General features: G+C 34.5%; 1 protein-coding gene across 1 annotated transcript in view; it reads left to right on the top strand.

Moving 5' to 3' along the window:
* Positions 1–4,638: 4,638 nt before the first annotated feature.
* The window catches only part of LOC102802448 (low-density lipoprotein receptor-related protein 2-like), a 196,092-nt gene continuing 178,085 nt past the window's right edge, over positions 4,639–22,645 (top strand). The window contains exon 1 of the mRNA XM_085495716.1: positions 4,639–4,783. Within this exon, the coding sequence (XP_085351842.1) occupies positions 4,708–4,783 (76 nt within the window). The 5' untranslated portion in view covers positions 4,639–4,707. The remainder of the gene's footprint in view (positions 4,784–22,645) is intronic.

Below are 22,645 nucleotides of genomic sequence, written 5' to 3'. Positions count from 1 at the left end.
ATGACTTAGGTCACATATATATGCCAAACCACCCACTTTTCAATTGCTTTTTAAATCTTTTTATTTTAGGCTGTTTTTTGCACATGTTACGGTCAGCTCATATGACTGTCCGCTAATATAGGGGTTTTCACTTGGATTTTATTCATTTTTCTACTGTATAACGTCACGGTTCGATATGACAACAACTTACTTCAAATATGTAAACAAATCTACTAACTTTGCAATCGCTTTGCACAACTTTGCACGCTGTCTTAACAGCTCAGGTCATCAAGCGGCGACTGCAAAAACTAGTTGTTTATTGAAAATTCATACAAATTTTAAACCGTTTCATGAATTTCAAAAACCTATATAATCAACATGACTTTCTACTATAAATGTTTGACATCACAGCAATAAAGGATAGACAAAAAATTTCTTTACGCCCTTTTCTTGTGTGTGCCGAAACCAAAAAAAAATATATTTTTTCCACCTGGTTTGCTCAGATTGACTCCCATGCAAGTACTATCCATGCTCGATTGATCTTAACTTTTGTTAAAGACCAATCACCTGACCACTCAGCTATGTTTTCACTTGAATTTTATTCTAATTAGGGGCCATTTAATGTTTAGAAATGTTTCAAAATTGCTATCGTTTCCACTTGTGTCTGTCGTCGGTTGACCTATGACCTCTACATACCTACAATAGAACGGCCAATTACGACATATTTATTCATTTTTGCGAACATTTAACGATGGAAAGCGATAGGAGGGCAAGATATATCACATTTCGATGTGAATTTGCAAACACTGCAATCACTTTTAACAACTTTGTAAGCAGTTTGTTTATCGCTCAGATTGTCTCCCATGCAAGTAACATACATGCTCGATTGATCTTACCTTTTGTTAGAGACGGATCACCTGACCACTCAGCTATGTGTTCATTTGAATATAATCCCAATATTAGGGGCCATTTAATGTTTAGAAATGTTTCAAAATTGCTATCGTTTCCACTTGTGCCCGTCGCTAGTTGACCTATGACCTCTACATACCTACGACAATAGAACGGCTATTTACGATATGACAACAATTTACGTCAAATATATACACAAATCTACCAACTTTGCAATCGCTTTACACAACTTTTCACGCTGTTTTAACAGCTCAGGTCATCATGCGGCGACTGCAAAAACTAGTTGTTCATTGAAAATTCATATAAATTTTAAAACATTCCAAAAACTTCAAAAAGCTAAATAATCAACATGACTTTCTCATATAAATGTTTGACATCACAGCAATAAAGGATAAACAAAAAAAATGCTTTACGACTTTTCTTGTGTGTGCCGAAACCAAAAAAATATATATTTTTTCACCTGGTTTGCTCAGATTGTCTCCGTACTAACCATGCTCGATTAATCTTAAATTGTGTTAGAGACAGATCACCTGACCACTCAGCTATGTGTTCATTTGAATGTTATCCCAATTGGAGGTTATTTAATGTTTAGTAATGTTTCAAAATTGCAATCGTTTCCACTTGGGTCTATCGTCAGTTGACCTATAACCTCTACATACCTACGACAATAGAACGGCTATTTACAACATATTTATTCATTTTGCGAACTTTTAACGATGGATCTCGATAGTATGACAACAAACTTTGCAATCACTTTTCACAACTTTGTAAGCAGTTTGTTTATCATTTTACTCTTTGATAGTGGTATAATCTTTTGATAAGAGGGGCTTTTACCAAAACTTTTACATATTGCTCTTAAACAGCGGCGTCGATAGGACAATGACTTAGGTCAAATATATATGTCAACCCACCCACTTTTCAATTGCAAAAACTGGTTGTTCGTAGAATTCATACAAATTTTAAAACGTTTCATAAACTTCGAAAACTTAAATAATCAACATGACTTTCTCCTCTAAATGTTTGACATCACAGCAATAATGAATAGACAAAAAATTGCTTAATGCCTTTTTCTTGAGTGTGCCGAAACCAAAAAAATATATGTTTTTTCACCTGGTTTGCTCAGATTGTCTCTCATGCAAGTACTATCCATACTCGATTAAACTTAACTTTTGCTAACTTTTAACGATGGATCATATTGCAAACTATTAGCCGTTATCTGTTATACTGACTTGATATTCATCTTCTATAAACGATGTGCGCTAATGTGGGCCTATGGGTGACAAATCGTGGCCATGTTTTGATGACAGAATAATCAATACCACGTGTATCACAGCCTCTCCGAATCTTTCGTCTTTTCAAGCATGGTTTTTGCGCCCTCAGCGACGGACTTAGACGCATTCCCGGGACTCAACACTAATATTCTGCGAATACATTTTTATCCTAAAACATGGCGTATTAAAAGTCCAAGAATTTAAAGTTTCGCAGGTTAAAGGGGGTCGTTATCTGAGCATGTGTCAGATGTCCATAGCGTGTCATTGTTTACAAACAAGCTTCTACCCGTGAGCTTTTGCGTTTTTAGCGTGTTGTTAGCATCGCTTGGGACTCAATTCCCGCGCGTGCGAATGTGACGATCCTCCCGCTTTAAGAAACGACACACCGATGACATTGGAATCTCAATAATTTATTATGCGACCGATAAAAACGTGAACCAATTACATGTACTTTAATACTTTCGGGACGAGAGATGGTGCTTGTTTTAGGTTACCCCGGATTCTGGCTAAAATAATTGAAATGCCCGCGCAGTGCACGGATTGGCCAAACACAATTCCCCGGCGCGCTCTCTCCCACGTTCGCACAGCATGAAGGCAATGTCTACGTGAAAAAGATGTGTACTATCTACGACGACGGCGTACTGTCTGAGTGCATACTTTAAGGTATAATAACCTTATTATTATTATACATCTTTTCCTTCCAAGAATACATCATGGGAATGTCGGAATCCAAAAAGTTTAGACAAAAATCAGCGAACTTCTTTGTGTGGAGTCCGTCAAACTTTGGTGGCAGACATGTTTGTTTTTTATTATTATTAAAAGACGCTTAACTGTAACGCGCGTAATCATAAAACACGTAAAAGTGAAAAGATTTAGAAATAAACGGATCAGTAAAACGAAGTAATTTATGAGTTCAGGTAGTATACAATAAATATTGTTTTCTGATGCATTTCGAAAGTCTCAGCGACAACATAGTGTTCACCTTTTTTGTTGAACAAAAAACGACGCATTTTACCCCCAAAACATATTCAGCACGAGCAAATACAAAAACAAAATGCTCGTGCGTATGTACATTTTAGTGGTACGCCTTTGTAGGGAGTTGCATTAAAATCGGTAAAAAGAAAATTAAAAAAGGACTTAGTACTTCATATGTGTACCAAGTTTGGGTGAAATAGCTTTTTACATGTCCGATATATTGACTGAGAAGCACGGGCGGACGGACAGACAGACAGACAGACAGACAGACAGACAGACAGACAGACAGACAGCAACAACAACAACCAACGAACAATTCGCTGCTCAATTTGTTTTTACGTAATTTTCCTTACAACAAAAGCTCAGATGTCGAGCATAGACAGCAACAAAAACATTACTTTGTTGTCGTAGTCTTATTCAATTTAAACTTTGATTATTATTATTAATGTTATTATTATTATTATTATTATTATTATTATTTAAATTATCATTACAGTGAGATAAAATACATTATTACAATATAAGAATAATATATCATAAATGTTATTTTATTTATTTTGTTTGTGCTTTTTTCTTTTTTTTACAACGAGACCTGGCATTCAGATTAGCGTATTGACGGGATACGTCAAAAAGCCTTCTCGACTCTGATTAAACGTAGTCCACCATCGTGAAGGAGGGGCTGTGTCGAGATTGAGGCGTGAAAATATTGTTCATAGTCGACGAGAAATATGGGGTAACCTAGCCCTGCGTACAGTGCTGTGTGTACGGGACGCATTCAACCTCCATAAACAAAGTACGGGACTTTGAAAAATATAATTTTTTTAATGAAATAGCATGCCCAGGTACCAAAAATGGTGATCGATCACCAGATATATCCAGAACTCCCAGTTCGGAGTCCAATTGTGGATGAAATCGGCTACTTTGACCTAAAAACAAACACATTCTCTTGCGTGAATGAAATTAAAAATGGCGGCGCTTGGTGGATAATTTCTCCAGTACCTACGCGTTTACATTTTGTCCGTCTTTACTAGTCGCATTTTAAAGACATTTCAGTTTCAGATAACTTTGTAATGGTTGTTACGGATAACTCTCGTCATTTCAACCGATTTCGGCTGGGAAACTACTTATTTTTAACTTGCGCACCAATTACGGTGCGCTCCCTCCCGGACTTTGTCTATGGAGGTACGCAGGGCTGTGGTGGGGACATCTATCAACCGAACGCGTCCCGTACACACAGCACTGTACGCAGGGCTAGGGGTAACCCTGCTCCGCGGACCAACGCACGGGGAGGCGGGAACATGAATAACAGGCATTTTAATGAGAAACACGTGTATGAAATACGTGGGAAATTGCATGCGTCATCAACACTATCAATGCGATATGTGTGTTTTGCTTCGAGAAACGATGGAGTTCCCTAGAAAATCAACAAAGGTCACGATCGCCTTTCTTATGCAGATTAAGGGCGCCATGATTGAAAGTGATTAGCATACATCACTTACACGCACTCTCATTGAAGATCGAATGCCGTATCGTTAGGGTATATTGCTTGTATTTTAGCCATCCCGTGGCGATCATGGTACCAGAGACATCATGCTTTCTGCTCGTCGCGACCCTGCTTGTGTTTCTGGGGCAGATATATAGCAATATAGGTGAGTAAACGACCCGGGAACCGGGGAGACTTATTGAATTGTAACGCAGTTTACCAATCGAGATGGTCAAGATTTCTTCAACGAGCTCGTATAACGGCGACACTTGAGACCACTACTTCCTTGATGAAGTATGTCAGGTCCCAGAACGTACAATGTACGTAAGGTTGCCCCCCACGCGCAACGGCCATGTCAGATCATGGATGGACTGCGCGATTTAACGTGAGAACACATACACGTTGTCGTCGTTATACATGTATGCGACCACGCTTTGTTATTTATACGCGAAAAGTTGATGTACTGACGTCCCTAGCCCTGTGTGTATGTCTGTTGTTCCAGGCTTTGTAAGGTGGTGTAGCGGTCGAAACACAGGGCTATATTGATCCAACCAATTTATCAGTGATTCGAAAATAAACAGGTCAGTTTGGTACGGAGGAAAAATCTATTTGATTTTTCATGATGATTGAACAGTATTTGGCAATTACAGTCGATTATACCAGTGGTTGTATCTATCTGATCATGTCTTACATGATTCTATTGGAATAAAATTCGTATAGTACACGTATTTTGAATAAAATATGGTAGAATGCTTCTGAAAGTGAAAGTAATGTTATTATTTTTATATTTTTTTAATGACAAAATATGTTTTTTATCCTGGTATATTTGAAACATAACTTTTAAAATGTCTCACACACAAGCAAAGTGATTACCTAACTGTTGATAGAAAATAATATAACGTATGACAAATTTATGTATATTAGCATCCTAGTGATTGGCCACTCTCCGTGAATTCTCTAAAACAAGCCTACGTCACAAACTGGTCAAAATCCCCCAAACATTGCCAACAACCAATCACAGACTAGCTTAAACAATAGCTTTCCCTGACGATAATACTTAGCAACGTTATTTCCCCCACGCTAACTTGAAAAATCTTTTGTTTTTGTCTTGTTTCCGTTTCCGGTCTGTCTTAGAGAATGTGTTGTGTGTCTGCATGGTGAATACAATGTATTTTTCAAAGAACATTCTAAGGTCTGAATATTATGTTACCATCCATACAAAATTTACATCAATTATTTACACAGAATGGAGGGTGATAACAAATTTAGTGAAACCCAATGTGAGTCGGTAAGCAACCTGAATTTTCAACACCTAAACAGGAACGTGTTTGGTGCTTGAGTGCACGAATATTTACTATTTCAAACAAAATCCAAAAGAAAGACAAATAAACAATTCTGAATTTGGTTTATTAAACAGCTTGGCAACAAAACTTGGACTCTAAGTGATACGTCTCTTACACTCTTACACTCGTATTTCCCCCAGCGAAACGAAGAAAGATACGAGGGAATATTGTATAATTACAGTTATATATAAAGACAGTTTATCTCAAACAAAAACTGATTGACAGTCAATTAAAAACTTTCCACATTAACTAATACTAAATTATAGACGGGTTTTTACAGGAAATATGTCTTACATTTATGATGATACATGTATATATATTAATTAAAATATGTACAATTAAAAGCGTACATTTCACATTAATACCTGACCACTATGAGTTTTTCCACCTTAAATCATGATGAAGAAAAATACCCCTTTTCGCATTAAACGAGGAGCCTCAATGTGTATGTTTTAAACATCTTGAATGTATGTTTTTTGTGACACCTTGTCACCCCTAAGGCTTTCAAGTGTTTGTTTTCAGTGAATATTATACATGTACATTGGAAAACTCTAGATATTTTCAGCGTATCAGTTCATATCTATAAAGTGTATTATTTGATTAAAAGTAACGTATCCCCTGAAAGTTTGATAATCTGCCTTATCAAAATATTTACCTAAATATTGGTGCGTACCTAAGTGACCCCCACCCACCCACCCGCCACACCAACACAAAAAAGAAACTGTTTAACACGGCCAACTTTGCCTCTCTCTTCTAAAAGCACATTGGTCAAAATTGTGATTCTATTATTACTACTGAGAGTTTTATTTTTAGTGGTTGGTTGGTACAGTTGTGATTAAACACAACATTTATTATACAGGCCACAAGTATTAATTTCTGGTAATTATTTTTTAGTTAAAATATTAATTTGGGTTAAATTTTGTTTTGATGGACTCTAAATGGCCAATCTGAAATCTGCTTCTGTGGTCTACGGTGTTGGCCATACTCATAGCCCTTAACAACTGCATTGCACTTACATGTACTGGATTTTTGATTATAAATATTATTTATGAAAACAAAATAATGGCCAACAATAAAAATTACACTAAGATCAACAAAGGCATGTACACATTCTAAACTATTTAGAAACACAAAATGTAGTTTCACATACAGCTGTGTGCAATGATTTCCAGTCACCAGGTCACTTGTTTGGATTTGTCCTTGAAACATATTTAATATGTCACTATTCCCACCAATGGCTTAAAGACAAATTTTAATGGTCATTATTCAAACATACAAATGTATGTCATTATTTGCAGAACAGTGGTGTTTATTTTGAATATTACACTAATTATTATTTAAAAATGTTTGTTTTGTCAAAACCATGCTATATACGGATCACTGTAACACCCCACAATCGTAGTCCTAATTTCTTTCTAAATATTTATTGCATAATGTATCGGCAAAACTCATTTTTCAATTTTATAATTTTCCGTTTGCAAAGTGACTACATAAATTGGTAATTAGCTAAGAAAACAGCCAACATCGTTGAATCAATTTTAAGTTCAGTTGGTCCTGAGAAGTGAATTCTACAAAATCTGCAATTTCTGCTTACACAACTAAGTTCATTTTCACTGCACCTAAACTTTTTTTAAAACTTCTGAAATTCATGGAAATTAATCCTGTTTGACATTGAAGTGCTTTATTAATAATATTAGTTCTTTTTATTTACATACAGTTAATAGATATGCAAATTAGTCACTTGAGTATGCTTGTATTCACTGGGGAGAACAGGGTCCACGCATGTAGATCATCAGCTGGCTTTTGCAGTCTAGGCAAAGTATCCTGTTGTTTTTAGTATTCCCTCTACTGAGAACTCAGAAACTGAATAAGTGTATCATCTCAAAATGCTTTGTCCGGATTTTTATTTAGCATTAGTGACCTATATATAAAAAAAATCTGAAATCATTGCATTGACCTTTGAACTGCTGGCAGTCTATCAAGTTGTCACTGTTTGTCATGAAATTCCAGCCTACCATATTATTGGAATATCATAAAGGACCTTAATAGCCATATTTATATTTGTTTATTCAAAATCAATAAATATAGCCTTCAGTGAAGATTGGTGAATACATGTACATGTAGGTAGAGTGCGTTGCTATTTTCTGTGGTTGTTGTTTATCAAAATAGCCTTAAGACTTATACACAAAGATTTATTACTGATTTAAAACTCATTGCATTCATGTAATTTAAACTATGTTTAAATGTTGTCTGAGCAATATCCTGATTTTCCAATCGCACAAACTCTTGATCCTTCCAAACCATGTGCATGCATTTGCTGCGCCACACGAGTCTAGACGTCTCGAAAAAAAAATAAGCGCTAGATTCGAGTACGTCAGGGACTAACGTGTCAAACAAACTGAAAGGGTCATGAAGTATATATAAATATTAAAAGCAATTTTATTTTTGTTTATAAATTGAAAAGAAATCATTTGATAATGGAGCTGTAAATATTTTCATAATTATAGCAGATGTTGAAATTAAAAAATAATAATAGCTTCTTGAGCTTTTACATGTAATTGTGAATTTGAATATGCAATTATAATAATAATATTTAATTGGCTTTGAAGAAAACATACAAATAAACCAAAAAAAAACACTGCATAATGCTAGAAAGTTTTCAAAAATTTTGAAAATAATAAGGAATTTGTGGCATTTTTCAAAAACATGACACAGAATAATATAATTACACCCCCAAAAGGACCAATTATTATCTTTCGTGGTTTTTGAGCGATTGTTAGTGGTGAGTGTCTCGGTCAGACTTGCACCAGGAATACTCTGAGTTTGATTTTCTTAGCTCAATGATAAATCAGCTTTATTAATGGGGGCACACACTACCTTCTAGACCCATGATTTTGGAGACTTTGTTGCAAGTACATTTACGCTTTGCAATTAGCATCAAATACAAAAAAAACATTAGGACAGACAACAGTGACTGGAACAAAAATATTTAAAAGGAAAAAAAGTCTTCCATACTTTTATACATGAACCAGTAAAACAATGAACATTTCGTAAATATGAAGTTAATCACCAAATCAGACAGAGATACATGTACTAGTACAGATGTTCTCAAATGGAGAGTAATCATTCCACTCGCTTATCACTTGCCCAAATCAAGACCAGCAAAAGATAATCACTATAGAGACTATTTTGTAGAAATTTTGAAAGCCGACGTCCCTTAATAATTCACAGCACTGTGTTCAGGATAGCCATTTTTATCTCCCCAGCCATTTTTAAAAGACAAAGTTTGAGATACTGAGACTTATGGGTAATATTCAGCAAGCCAGGTTCTTTTAGGAAAAGGTTAAAAGTTTATCTGGCTTTTGTTTAAAAACAGAAATGGTTCAATATAATTATTGAAAGCAATTTGATGCTATATACATATGTATTCATAGCGTATTTGAAATCAGAAAAAACGGTGACTGAAATCTAACCTTTTCTAACCTGTGTCATTACTAACATTTTATAGCTGTAAACCAAAAGTTACTGTATTTCATACAATAAATTACAGGTCCAAGCTAGTAAAGTTCAGGGCCCCCATTGTTCTGATTTTCCTTTGCCGTTTTTTGTTTGTTTGCCTGTTTGAGAAAATTGCTTAACAGAATTTTGTTTATTAATACAATGTATTAAAAAAAAAAATGTTATCAATATTTATGAATTTCACACTTTCCATTGAAAAAATATTATTTGCTATTAATACAAAGAATCATGTATTGTGTAAATAATCTACATATTCATGTATGTGATATTTTAATGTTTATTTTTTTAAAAGTCAAAGTTTCCCCCCTCCCCCTTCGGTAGATTATTAATATGGTAGAAATGTTTATTGGTGTACATTAAGATACAAATGCTCATGCTTGTTACTTGGTAGGCAGATTGGTTGCAAATTTTTGGAATATTATCATATCAGTTATAATGTAGGTCTTTGTTGTATAATCTCTCATCTACATATATAAGAGGTGTTCACACAATTTGTCAAAAATTCATCAAGAAACCAAAGTTATTAATGTTTGATGTGGGAGCCGGTTTTCTATAGGTGTTGATTTGTCTGGTTGTATTTTCAATAAAATATGAATTGTTGATGTTTTTGAATAAGGCTTTAGTTGTATATTAAAGCGAAGGAGTCGTCACCTGCACATGCGGCAATCGGCCATAGTGATTTGTTAATTGTTTACAAACGCATGTGACAACCCTCCGCTTCAAAGCTTTGTCGGGAAAAACTGTTAGTGATTGAATCTTATCAATGTGTTATTAACTCTGAAATAACCTGTGACATCTTTGAAACATTTCAAGTTATTTGACGTTCATGTACAGAGGCAGATGTCTGGGATTAACAAAAGAAATATCTCTATTTTTTATCAAACATTGACAAATTCATAAATTTTTGTTTGTTTTGTCCATGAAAATAATAATTTATAGATGTGATTAAGTTGTTATGGTAGTATATCCACACTGTCTCACAGACGTATCAATGAAATGAAAATGTCATGATTATTTCTTTATGGCTTTAGGGATGTCATCACTCTCTGTAGTTCCGCGTACACATGTCAAAGCAGAAGACAGGGCGAAGAACATAATTCTCTCCAGATGAAAGAGCTCATCAAATACAATTTATACACAATTACATTATTTTTTTTTAGATTCGCTACTAACTTTGTTGAGCGTAGCTTATCAATTGAGTGATTGTCAGTCCGTGTCAATGTTTTACTTTTTCAACGTCTTCTTGAAAACTACAAGCCTGAATGTTTTGATACTTGGTGTTATATGTGCCTTGGGTAGGCCTCTCTTAGATTTGTTCAATTCATGATGATATCTTCATTTCTCTAATTTTGATGAATATTTTTGTCAATTTTGGGAAAATTTTGATATTTTCGACTCCTTGTTAAAAACAACAAGTCCAATTTTTTTGATATATTATACATACGTGTATAGGTACTATACAAGTGACAATTCATGAATGTAGAATAAAATTCAAACATAATAATCATTTAAGTACACTGTCTCCACTATAAGGGGAATCAAATACTTCGATTATGTTTTTAGTTTTATATGGATGAGTAATTGTCTTCTAATCTGAACTGATGGAACAATTTCACATATTTAATTTCTATTAGATATACTGACAACATAGACATTTACAATGTGTGTAGCTTACACGAAATTTGAACATGTGCTGTGTGCCGGCCAACGGCCTTTGATATTAGCATACTATTATTGTCTTTGCATTTAGAGGCATAAAGTTGAATACTGTAAAATACTTTATTTTCGCTTGGAATTAATTTTCGCTGAAGGAATGATTCTGTGAAAATAAAGTCCAGCAAATATAACTTTTTCCCTATATTTTACATTCAACTTGTCATAAATCAGTGAAAATAAATTCTACACAAAACACCTAAAAAGTCCTTTCAGCGAAAATTAATTCTAGCTAAAATGAAGTATTTTACAGTAAAGCATAAATAAATTGTGATAGAAATTCAAATTGTTTTGTAGTAAATGATTTAAGTTTGACATAATTTAGTTAAAGCGAGGGAGTCGTCATCTGCGCATGTGTCAGCTGGCCATAGGGTGTCACTGTTTACCAACAAGTGTCTACCCATGAGCCTTTGCGGTTTTAGCATGTGTTATTATCGCTGATTGGGACTCAGTTACCGCGTGTGTGCAGGTGACAAACCTCCCGCTTCAATATTACGTTGAGTCAAGGGTGGTGAATGTTTTAAATAAATAAGCCTCTAGCAAGAATCAGTTTTGATTATGTTGGAACAAATTCTCACAACTGTCTTGGAATGTTTGTTGAAGCGATGAGATTTACTTGTACATGTGTATTGAGAATAAGACAACAGTTTTCATGCGGTGTAATGTTTTTATGGGTCCCATGCAACTGTGTTCCATGCTGTACTAATAGCACATGGGCTTTCGTAACTTAAAGGGGCATTTCTATGGACAAAATAAGTAATATATTCATTTATAAAGTCAATCCTGTGTTAGTGACAACCTCTATATAAACATCACCTGCCTATATGTTTAGTGATCACTTTTTAGGCAGTCCCGAACCATAACAAATGAGCGACCTGTGTAAGACCACCTGTCTCATGGCAGATTCACCTTTGTTTAGAAATCAAAATAATTGGCATTCTGTTTATGAAATAATTTTGATTTTAATCAACTCAAATATATGTGTTAAGCAAAATTAACATCTTATTATTTGCTAGTCAAGATATAATGTCATAAGTATGATTCCTGAAATCAAACCTCCATATAAAGACCACCCTTTCCACCAATTTTAATGAAGTCCTTTAGATTTATACAAAGGTTTGACTGTACAAGAAATGCCCTTCTAATAGAGCAAATACAATATGTAAACAATGAAATTAAAATATATCGTTCGTTTTACACAAAATTTAAATGCACACTAGAAGATGACTGTAGCGTTTTAATTTCACAAGAGCAATTTCTTTTTCTGTAAATTCTTTTTCTGTGAATTGGGGAAAAAATATTTAGCTTTTGTAACGGTGCACATTTCATTGGATTTTTACAGCCTTAGAAATATTGGGTCAGCAAGTTTGAAATTTAACTGCTTAATAGCTCTGTATATTCGACAGTTGGCTTATTCTAGACTTGTTGGCACCACTTGATTGCAGTACATCTTGTCTGAGATACAACTTACATGTTTCAAGCTGCCAGATGTACGAGTACATGTGTCTAAAGGATGTGTTTATAATGGTTTTAAAGAATGCATATCATTACGTCAGGCAACTATAGATATACATGTGTATGTGGTTAGTTTAAATTCCTCTATCTTGCTTATACTTTAAGAACTTGTATAGACAAGATGGTATTGAAATGATTACAGTTAATTAAATTGGTAACAGCGTAGTAGCATTGTCCCCTACTGCAATATAGATTGATATAGAGTGGTCACTCGCCAGTCGGCGCCAGCAAATTTGGCAAGAAAACTGTTTACTGAAAAACCAATCTGTCAGCCAATTCATAATCAGTCTGTTAACTTGCTTCTGAGACTTGCTGGGAAGAAACAGTTACAATGAAGTTGTATATAGTGTCAACTTTTGGAGACATCAACAAATGTAATATAATAATAGTTTGCATCAGATAATGCAGCCATACTGTATTGCCATCACCATAATTGCTCTATTAGAACACATCACCATAATTGCTCTATTAGAAACACATCCCCATAAGAAGCGTGAGCAAAAACAAAGAATCGCATTTGTGGTATACTTACTCATTACAATTTATTTTGACCATAGAAACATCTGTGATTTATGTACGTGTATGCGTAACTAGTAAAAAATTATGTTAGAAACATTGGCACTCATAAGTAATTCTAATTGCTTATGGTTTATTTATTAATAATAAGAGGTTATTACGAGAATACCTCAAAGTATGCACGAAGACAGTACAGCTGGAGTATCGACTGACGTGGCGAGTGCATACTTAATAACCTAATTCTTATACATTATACATCTTTCCCTTCCAAGGATACAATATACATAATGGGAATGCCGAAATCCAAAAAGTTTGAAACAGAATCAGCTAACTTCTTTGTGTGGAGTCCGGTCAAACCCTGATAGCAGCCATGTATGTTTTTATTATTAGCGGACGTTTATGTGCGTAATCATTCCATATTTGGAATTCACATTTTCTTACATGGTAGGATGAAAATACCCCGTAAAATACCGCAAAATTACGGCACGCTGTAACTTATGGCGTTACGGTGACAGATGTATAATAATAATAATTAATACATGTAGTATAGTATACATACATCTGAAGAGCAGTTTTACATTGTCACTTTGTCTGGATTTGTTTTCTTTAATAGTAACTCACCCTTGATTTCTCTTTTCAATACAGTTCAATACAGTTCAATTCAATACATTGAATTAAAAAAGAACTGAAATTGATTCAGGTAGTTCAATGTTCTCTCGAGATGCATCACATCTATATGATGGATAGTTTAAAAAAACAAAACTAAAATAAATAATTCAAGTGTCCAAGTCATCTTATTTTGTTGCATTGAATTCCATACATGTATTTAATGCCAGTATAATCTAGCATTTTTTTGAATTTATCATCATCACAAACATTGACACTGGGATATCTCTGTAAATCTCAATGTTTTTCTAGGTTGCCATGGTGATGTTTAAGTACTTTAGTTTTGTGTTCTATTGCTTAATTGCTGTTAATCCATGGAAACTGTTGCTACTTTTGCATGACAGCATTCTATCGGAGCCAATCTACTGTTCCCCCCCATCGATTAACAAAAGATTATCTCTAATGTGTTTACACAGTCTGGGCTGAACGATAGTCAAGATATGCCCCAGTTCAATCTAGTTCGTTCAGAACAGAGTACTCAATAACTTAGTATGAAAACAACATGGCAGAAAACGATTTTGGTGTCATGCTTGTGTTGTTTCTTTACAAGGCACAATGCTTGTCAGAGTATTATCCTGTTGAGCTGAGAGAAAAAAGAAACAGTCATGAGTCTGAGACAATCACTAGTGTTATGATTTAGGTAATAAAATGCTATTGTGTAAATGCAGCATATATCTTTAAGGATGCAATAAATTTATTATTAAGTAATCAATAGTACATGATTTTACTGTGTAGTTTCCAGGGGAACATGGTTGCATGAATAGTACTTGAAATTATTTTAATGTTAACCTGTATGTAAAAAATGAAAATGTATGTATCGCAATTTATTGGTAATAGATACATTATGTTAAAAATAATTTTAAATTAAATTATTAGTTTTAGGCCTGTTTCTTATTGTCTGCTATCATACATGTATGAGTGATTTTTTGTCATTGCCTGGTGTTCGTGTTAACTTTTTACCTTTTCGACTTCTTTCTGAAAACTACAAGCCTGATTGCTTTGATACTTGGTATATATGTACCTTGGGTAGACCTCTCTTAGGTTTGTTCATTTCATGAGGATAACTTTAATTTTCTAATTTCAGTGAATATTTTTGTCATTTTTGGTAAAAAGTAATATTTTTGAATTCTTGTTAAACAATTGAAGTTTGGTTGCTTTGATATTATACATGTACATACATTTGTACAGGCACCTCTCTCAGATTTGTTCATTTCGTCATGATATTTTCAATTCTCTAATTGAATTGTGCATTGCTAACAGCAGAGCTATCTCAGTCGAAATGCTGTTTGTTTTTTAATTGAATTCCAATTCTCTGAAGTCGATGTGTTCACTGTTTGGTCTGTTTTTAAGAGTGTAAAAGAGCAATAATATTTGAGGAAGTATTTATAATCAATCCTGGCACGTTAAGTTTTATGACACTTATTTTTCAAAGCAAAAAAATCTTAAAATGCAACAATTTGACAGTTGTGTATTTACAGATATCAGGTCACAAAAGCAATCTTGGATAGGGTGTTTCAAAAGAAAAAAAATTGAGCATTGATGGATCACTTAGTCAATGGGGCTAGATTACTATGCAATTACTCTTCTAAGCTCCCCCCAAGTTGACTGATGGTTCATCCCTTATCTGTGGTCAGAGTAATTTGAATTGGTTGCCCAGCAACTCCATTCCCCCCCCCCCCCCCCCCGTGGTTTGTGATGGCCAATCCCTTATCTGTTGTCATAGTCAGATAGTTGTATAATCTCAGAACCCCCTACTCCGATTTGTCTCTGCCTGTGCTCATACATGTAGTAACAGTTCTTGGTGTAATCATGGAGGGGGGGGGGGCATTATTTGTGATTGTCAACTCCTTACTGCAGTCAGAACAACAGTTATTGGTGCAATCTGAAATAAACCCCCTCCTACAATTTATGATTGTCTATCCCTTACCTGTGGTGAGAATAACATATAGTGGTGTAATCTCCAAGGAGATCCTGTTTGAAAGTTGTAGAGTTGTCACCCATGACCTGAACCGTTGACCTCAAGAAACAGTATCCCACTACTCTTTATAAGGGCAGACAGTGACCTGATAACCGATGACAGTTATTTTACAACTGTTGACAATATACAAGCAATAGGGAGACCTACAGTAGGAGTGGATTGCGCGTGTTCAAAAGTATGCCATTTTATACATGTAGCTTTCGTTACTGTAACATCTGTTTTAGAAACCGCTGCTTCTATTAAAATTAGAGCATCTACACATACACACATACATGTATAAGAATGGTGAAGTTTAATGTTTCAAATTTTTCGTTTAAATCGAATTGGTGCAACTTCTAATACAGATTTTATGGTACTGAACTGTTTACATGTACCTATACTTCAGTTCAAACAAGCTGTAGAATATACATATATTTAGGTGTTGATCATCAAAAAGTATATTTTTCACCCTCCTACTAAATATATTGATTGACCCTTGTAAATAATAGGACGTATTTCTCACCCCTCCCATTGAATAATATTGATGGACCCTCGTAATTAATAGGATGTATTTCTTATCCCTCCCCCTGAATAATATTGATTGACCCTTTTAAATAATAGGATGTATTTCTCAACCCTCCCATTGAATATTATTGATAGACCCTTGTGAATAATAAGACATATTTCTCACCCCTCCCATTGAATGATATTGATGAACCCTCATAAATAATAGGACTTATTTCTAACCCCTCCCATTGAATAATATTGATAGACCCTCATAAATAATAGGACATATTTCTCACCCCTCCCATTTAATAATATTGATAGACCCTCATAATTAATAGGACATATTTCACACCCCTCCCACTGTATAATATTGATAGACCCTTGTAAATAATTGGAACAAGATATTCATAGTACAGTTTTGTAATAACTATCATCTGATTTGAAGTATACCACCACATACTGCTTGTCTGTGTTATAGGCTATGAAACAAGTACATGTATGTACATTGCATCTCACTTTGTAATTGTTAAAGATTAACTTTTACTGGTACACATATGCGAAAATAAACTTGCGTTATTTGATACTGTCAGCTCCATGGAAACGACCATCACCAGGTTTGGTAATTTGATGTTTTCTGGACTACTAAAATCTTTATGGTGTTTATTTGTGTATTACAACATCGTTAACCCTATGTCAACTTCAGGCACCATCCACAAAATAAGTCCATTTATAGTTTGCTATAGTTTGTCTGTTTCATGCAAAATTAAAATTAAATTCAGTGAAAATTATAGAAAATGTCTACAAATTTATTCAAATTTGGGCAGTAAAATAATGTTGCTATCTTTGCTCATTTTCCTGACCCTGCAATTGAGGTCACAGACCAGGTACCATTATGTCTGTCAGTTCACTTTTTGCTTTCAGTTTTGATATGGTGATTTTATAGCCTTCAAGCAGACGAAATTTGGAGATAGTCCGTTATGAATTACATGTACATGTATGTCTCTCTGAATCATAGTTTGTTCCGCCTGGCTACATAATTTTGCAGATTTTTCAAACTCATGCAAATTTGTGTGTCTCTAAAATTAAAAGCGTTTTACAGTATGCTGCAGCTGATTCTATAGTCATTGCTGGGGGTCAGTACCCCAATGTGCTCAAGTGTTGACATTATGAAATAGCTATGGTATGAGTTTACAATGTAGATAAACTTTGGCTACTTGATGGTTTTATAGCATGTAACATTGTAATGCATAAAATAAAAACTACATTCTTGAATTCCGAAGTTTCACTTCTCAAGTATAGCCCACTCATCCAAGTAAATAGTCCTTGACTCTTAAATATAGCTATAGAAATGATCTAAAAATGTAACTTGAACGAGAAGAACAATATTTTACAGTAGTTTATGTTTTTCAACCCTTTGTGCGGCAAAAATCTTTTTCAACAAAATTTCCTGTTTTTACATATTTTGGTTTATTTTTTTTGAAATTGTTTTTGACCAAATGGGCATAATCTTGAGTCTTGATCAAAATTTAAAAAAAAATTATATTATATAGATTTAAAATTTATGAATGTTTGAAAAAGTTACATGCTGTATCATGTATGAGCTGAGAGTCTGCAGCTGGAACTGAGTCTGACAAGTAATTCCAATATATTCAAGATATCTGATTTAAATCGTCAAAATCATGTAAATCTATGTTGGGCTGTCCCTGGACATTTTGGTTGCAAAATAGCACAAAAACTGTTGAGTACATTGTATATGAAATTTGCTTCATTAGAGGTACATGTACATCGCCAATAGAAGCACATGCAAGCCAATAGAAACCATAGAAACAACACTGTAATTTATATTAATCCGATGTGCTAATGCAAAAATTAAAATTCCAGTACTATTAAATTTTTCTTTGTTTTTAACCTACATGTATGTAAATATTGGTCATGTACATGTACATGTACCAGCAGATTCTGATGTGGCTCAGGTCGTTGACCTTTGTGTCTTCTTTGTAGAATTTTTTTTGGCTCACATCCTATTCGATATGGGACCAGAGGTACATTACTTGGGGTTTGCAACTACGGTGACATGATACCAAGATCCCGTTACAATCTCGCTCTCGCATAAGCGTTCCAACTCAGAAAAATGCGAATGCGCATGCCCGAGGTAACTAGGATACTGGGATGTCCAGGTGGATCAAAATAGCTGCCCACGATATGACGAATTACGAGAACTATATTTTCTGTACATTTTCGATGTATTACATTTTTCACTATGATGGTGGCAAGAAAAGTTTTATTTTTTCATTACAAACCTTGAACATTGATATATATCATGTCAGAAGGTCGTAGCCTCAGTCTCGCTATCTACTAGATGAGACTTCAATGGGATCTTGACATGATGGCACCATACAGTACAATGCGAGTTGCAAACCCCAAGTACCGTACGCGACCGTGTTAGCGCCCATGCCCGGGCAAGCGCCCACCCCCCCACTTTTGCGCAATTTTTATATTTGGGGTCACATTCGGCAAAGCGCCCACCCCTTCAAAATGCAACTAATTTAAAACTTGGTCTTGCGTAACGAATCTTGGTAATCGTTTTTTATATGATACAGCGTGGATATCGACCGCTGTGAACATGTTGTGAATGCGTAGAACACGGTAACCGTGCGTAAAGTATGCTTCGACAATACCCTGTTAATACAAGTAAATGCGGGAAATATTTCATGCCATATTCAGTTTACCTCTCAAAAATGGCTAGTTACTAGTTTTTTGGAAAAACCATGTCGTTTATTTGCTGAAATCAATTCCAACAGATCGTACTTCAACATCGATAATTCACTTCCGCATTGCGTTACCGGAAAGTCTTCGAGAATTTCCGAAGAATTGCGTCAGTAAAACACAGCATTCTGATTGGTTAATAACCAACTTGACCCATTAGGTCAAAGGACGCTGCTGCAGGTAAAATCTGCAAATGCATCATGGTGGAAAGCGATTTTCATCGAGAGTTTGCGTACGATCCAACACCTTCATCAGTGGAGATAATATGACAATTTTGACTTTGACTGTGTTCCAACAGACTCAAATGTTTTTAATTTCATAAATTCTTGTGGTACGAAATTAATATTGTAATAAAATGTGCATATTTTTTGTGATCTTTCTGTTTCTTCATTGTGAAAATCAATGACGACTCAACTAATTTCGTAATTTGATTTTCCCTCAAAGACGTAATCTGTCACTTGATGAATCAAATTTTTCATTTGCACTCTTTTTCGAGGGGGGTGCTCGGGTAAGCGCCCACCCCTAAAAAATCGTGATTTTCTGAGTTGAGGCCCCTGGGCGCTAACGCGGTCGAGTACAGTAATGTACCTCTGATGGGACTCGTATACACGTACATGTACATGCGTAAAATATATTGTGTTTACGCGAAATTTGAACACCCACTGCGCGATGACTGTAACCACCCTTTAAAATGTCAAACACTCTAGGTTATAATTTTGCAGTTAAAGTGAAAAGGAAAATGAAGTCGGCAGAAGTACAAATGTATCTGTTTTAAATAAGTCACTTGTTTACTTTTCCTCAATTATTTAAGTCAGCTGTTTGCCTCACACCAGTTTCCCTGGGATTAAAATTCTTGTCGCCTGATGCAATACCAGGAATTAATTACTTCTGGCGAGCCATGTATTTTCTGTAATAATAACTTTATTACACAACTGCACCATCAGTGGGTGCTGTATGGTAAGGATACAGATCCGAAAAAACAAACACAAATAAACAAAAACAACAAAAGTTTCAAAATTACAAACAAATCAAAGGGTATATATAAAATACGTATTACAATTAGGTTTTATAAATTGTATTTTTTAAGTATTTTGCAAGTGCAGTACTACTATTTATGATGCAAGTGAATATTAAATTTTGGTTAGTTGTACTGCACATTTCTAATTTACATTTCTAATTTATTTCTAATTTAATAGTGCTAGTGCGACTTCTTGTTGAAAACAGCAAGCCCGATTGCTTTGATACTATACATATTGTTCATTTTTTAATGATATATAGCTTCAGTTCTATAATTGAAATGTGCATTGCTAACAGCGGAGCTATCTCAGCCGACAGCCTGCTTGTTTTTAAATCGGGCAACAATTTAAAACTTGTGTGAACAATCTAACATTGCATACTCAATTTGGTACATGTCCAAATTGCCTCCCTTTTCTATTAACTCTTCCAATTGTGATCTCTGACCTGAAGAGGTTAACAAACTTTGTCTGTTTTCCAGGAGAACCGGAATGTTTTCCAATCGTGAGCATTTCCTTGCATATAAACCAAAGAGAATGATACATTTTTAGCAGTGTAACATTTAAAAATAAAATTATGGTAGACGTCAGTTTCTGATACATACATGTACATGTATGATTGTAATTAATCAGCATACTTGGCCTTACAAAAAAGGTATATAAAGGGGAATATGTTTGTCCATGTTGTTGAATCAGTCGTAAAATTTTTTATTCTATTATATTTTATATGATCATTTTTAAATTTGGGAATTTTTGTTACTGAAATGAAACATTTGTTAGATGTAGAAATAAGTGAATAGAATAATGAAATTGATACTGATGATAAAAAAAAGGGGAATTGGCATATTTACTCAGGGTACAGTGGCTTATTGGCCACCATTTTTTGTCAGTGACACACTTTCACTGTAGAGGTCAATAACCCCTATTTGAAGTTCAACTACAAATAGGTATGTATCCTACTAATACTGGGCATGGTAAAATAACCACCCTCTTCTATCAGTTATCAATAATTTTTATAATACAATCTCATTTTGAAAGTTGAGTTTTTTCACAAAGCCATTATTTAGTAGTTCATTTATTTTTTGTTCTCTGATATTTGGGACGTACAGAATACTTCCTGTAACTGTACTTGAAGAAAGGTTTAGCACTTTCTGGTGCTTGAATTGGGCATGTGGGTCTATTACTTGGTTGTGACAGTACTTAATACCCCCAGTAGATCACTGCAATATCTTGGATTATGCTTGAAATCAAACATTAAAACAGGATAAACAAAGGTCATAGCGTCAAAGTGGACCTTATTGGACCTTGATGCACATCATTTTGTTTTACGATCTGATTCAAGATGGCCGAATATCAGCCATTTTTGTGCTAAAAAATTCAAAAAATCAACCATTTCTCGGTTGTTTACAGATGGATTTTGTTCAAACGTGGTATATACATTAGACATTATGGGACCTTGATGCAAATGATTTTGTTTTTCAGATAAGATTCAAAATGGCCGACTGGCGGCCATTTTGTATTAATGAATGCGGTTGTCGTGCTATATCTCTGACTTGCTTTCACTGATTATGTTCAGATTTTAAATATTCATTATGCATCATGTCATAGATAGACAGATATATTGGTTTGACTATCCTATTCAAAATGGCCGAATGGTGGTCATTTTTGTGCTAAAAAATCATCAAATCGTTTCTGATGCTCATCATTTTATTTTTCAGATTGGATTCAAAATGGCTGACTGGCGGCCATTTTGTTTTTTAATGATTGGGCTTCTAGAGCCATATCTCTTAAATGCTTTGACTTATTATATTTAAATTTTATATATTCGTTATACATCATGTTATATATATACATGTATTCAATATGGCTGATTTTGAATGCTGTTTCAGAGCAATTTCTCTCAATATGGACAAGTACTTACTTGACGATCAGATACAAATGTCAATCATTTTAATTAATGTTACAAAAATCATATTCCTTACATGATTATATTCCAGTTATATTACTATAAACAAAATTATATATCTTAAATCTGATAACTAACGGGGACTGTGCCATGCATGGCTTGTTTTTTTATCAAAACGCCAAATTTGTTTATAACTTATTTGTTATGTCATTAAATCCTGCTTTGTACAAAGCTGTTTGCCAAACCATCTGGTCAGCATTATATAGCATATCTACGCCTCAGATCCTATTTCAATGGGTTTGAGTCTTCTTATTTTGATCAGGCTAATGCATACAATGTACATATCCTAATTAGATAAATTCAAAACACATGTTACATGTAGATAGAATTGTGTTTATACATGTAGCTGTGTATAGCTATGGTGTCAGTGTACATCTACTTCAAGTAATGATAAGAATTTGAGTGCATAGGAATTTCAATCTATTACATGTACATGTAGGTGTGGTGTTTAGCATTATAAAAAAACATTGCGTTCGCTGTAAGATCTTATGGTATGCGTGAAATCATATGTAGAAATAGAACAAGGGTTTGGTGCGATTCTGCAAAT

The sequence above is a fragment of the Saccoglossus kowalevskii genome, chromosome 22, assembly GCF_978046115.1.
Source record: "Saccoglossus kowalevskii chromosome 22, keSacKowa6.1, whole genome shotgun sequence".
NCBI lineage: Eukaryota > Metazoa > Hemichordata > Enteropneusta > Harrimaniidae > Saccoglossus > Saccoglossus kowalevskii.
This window is presented reverse-complemented; position numbering and strand designations above follow the sequence as displayed.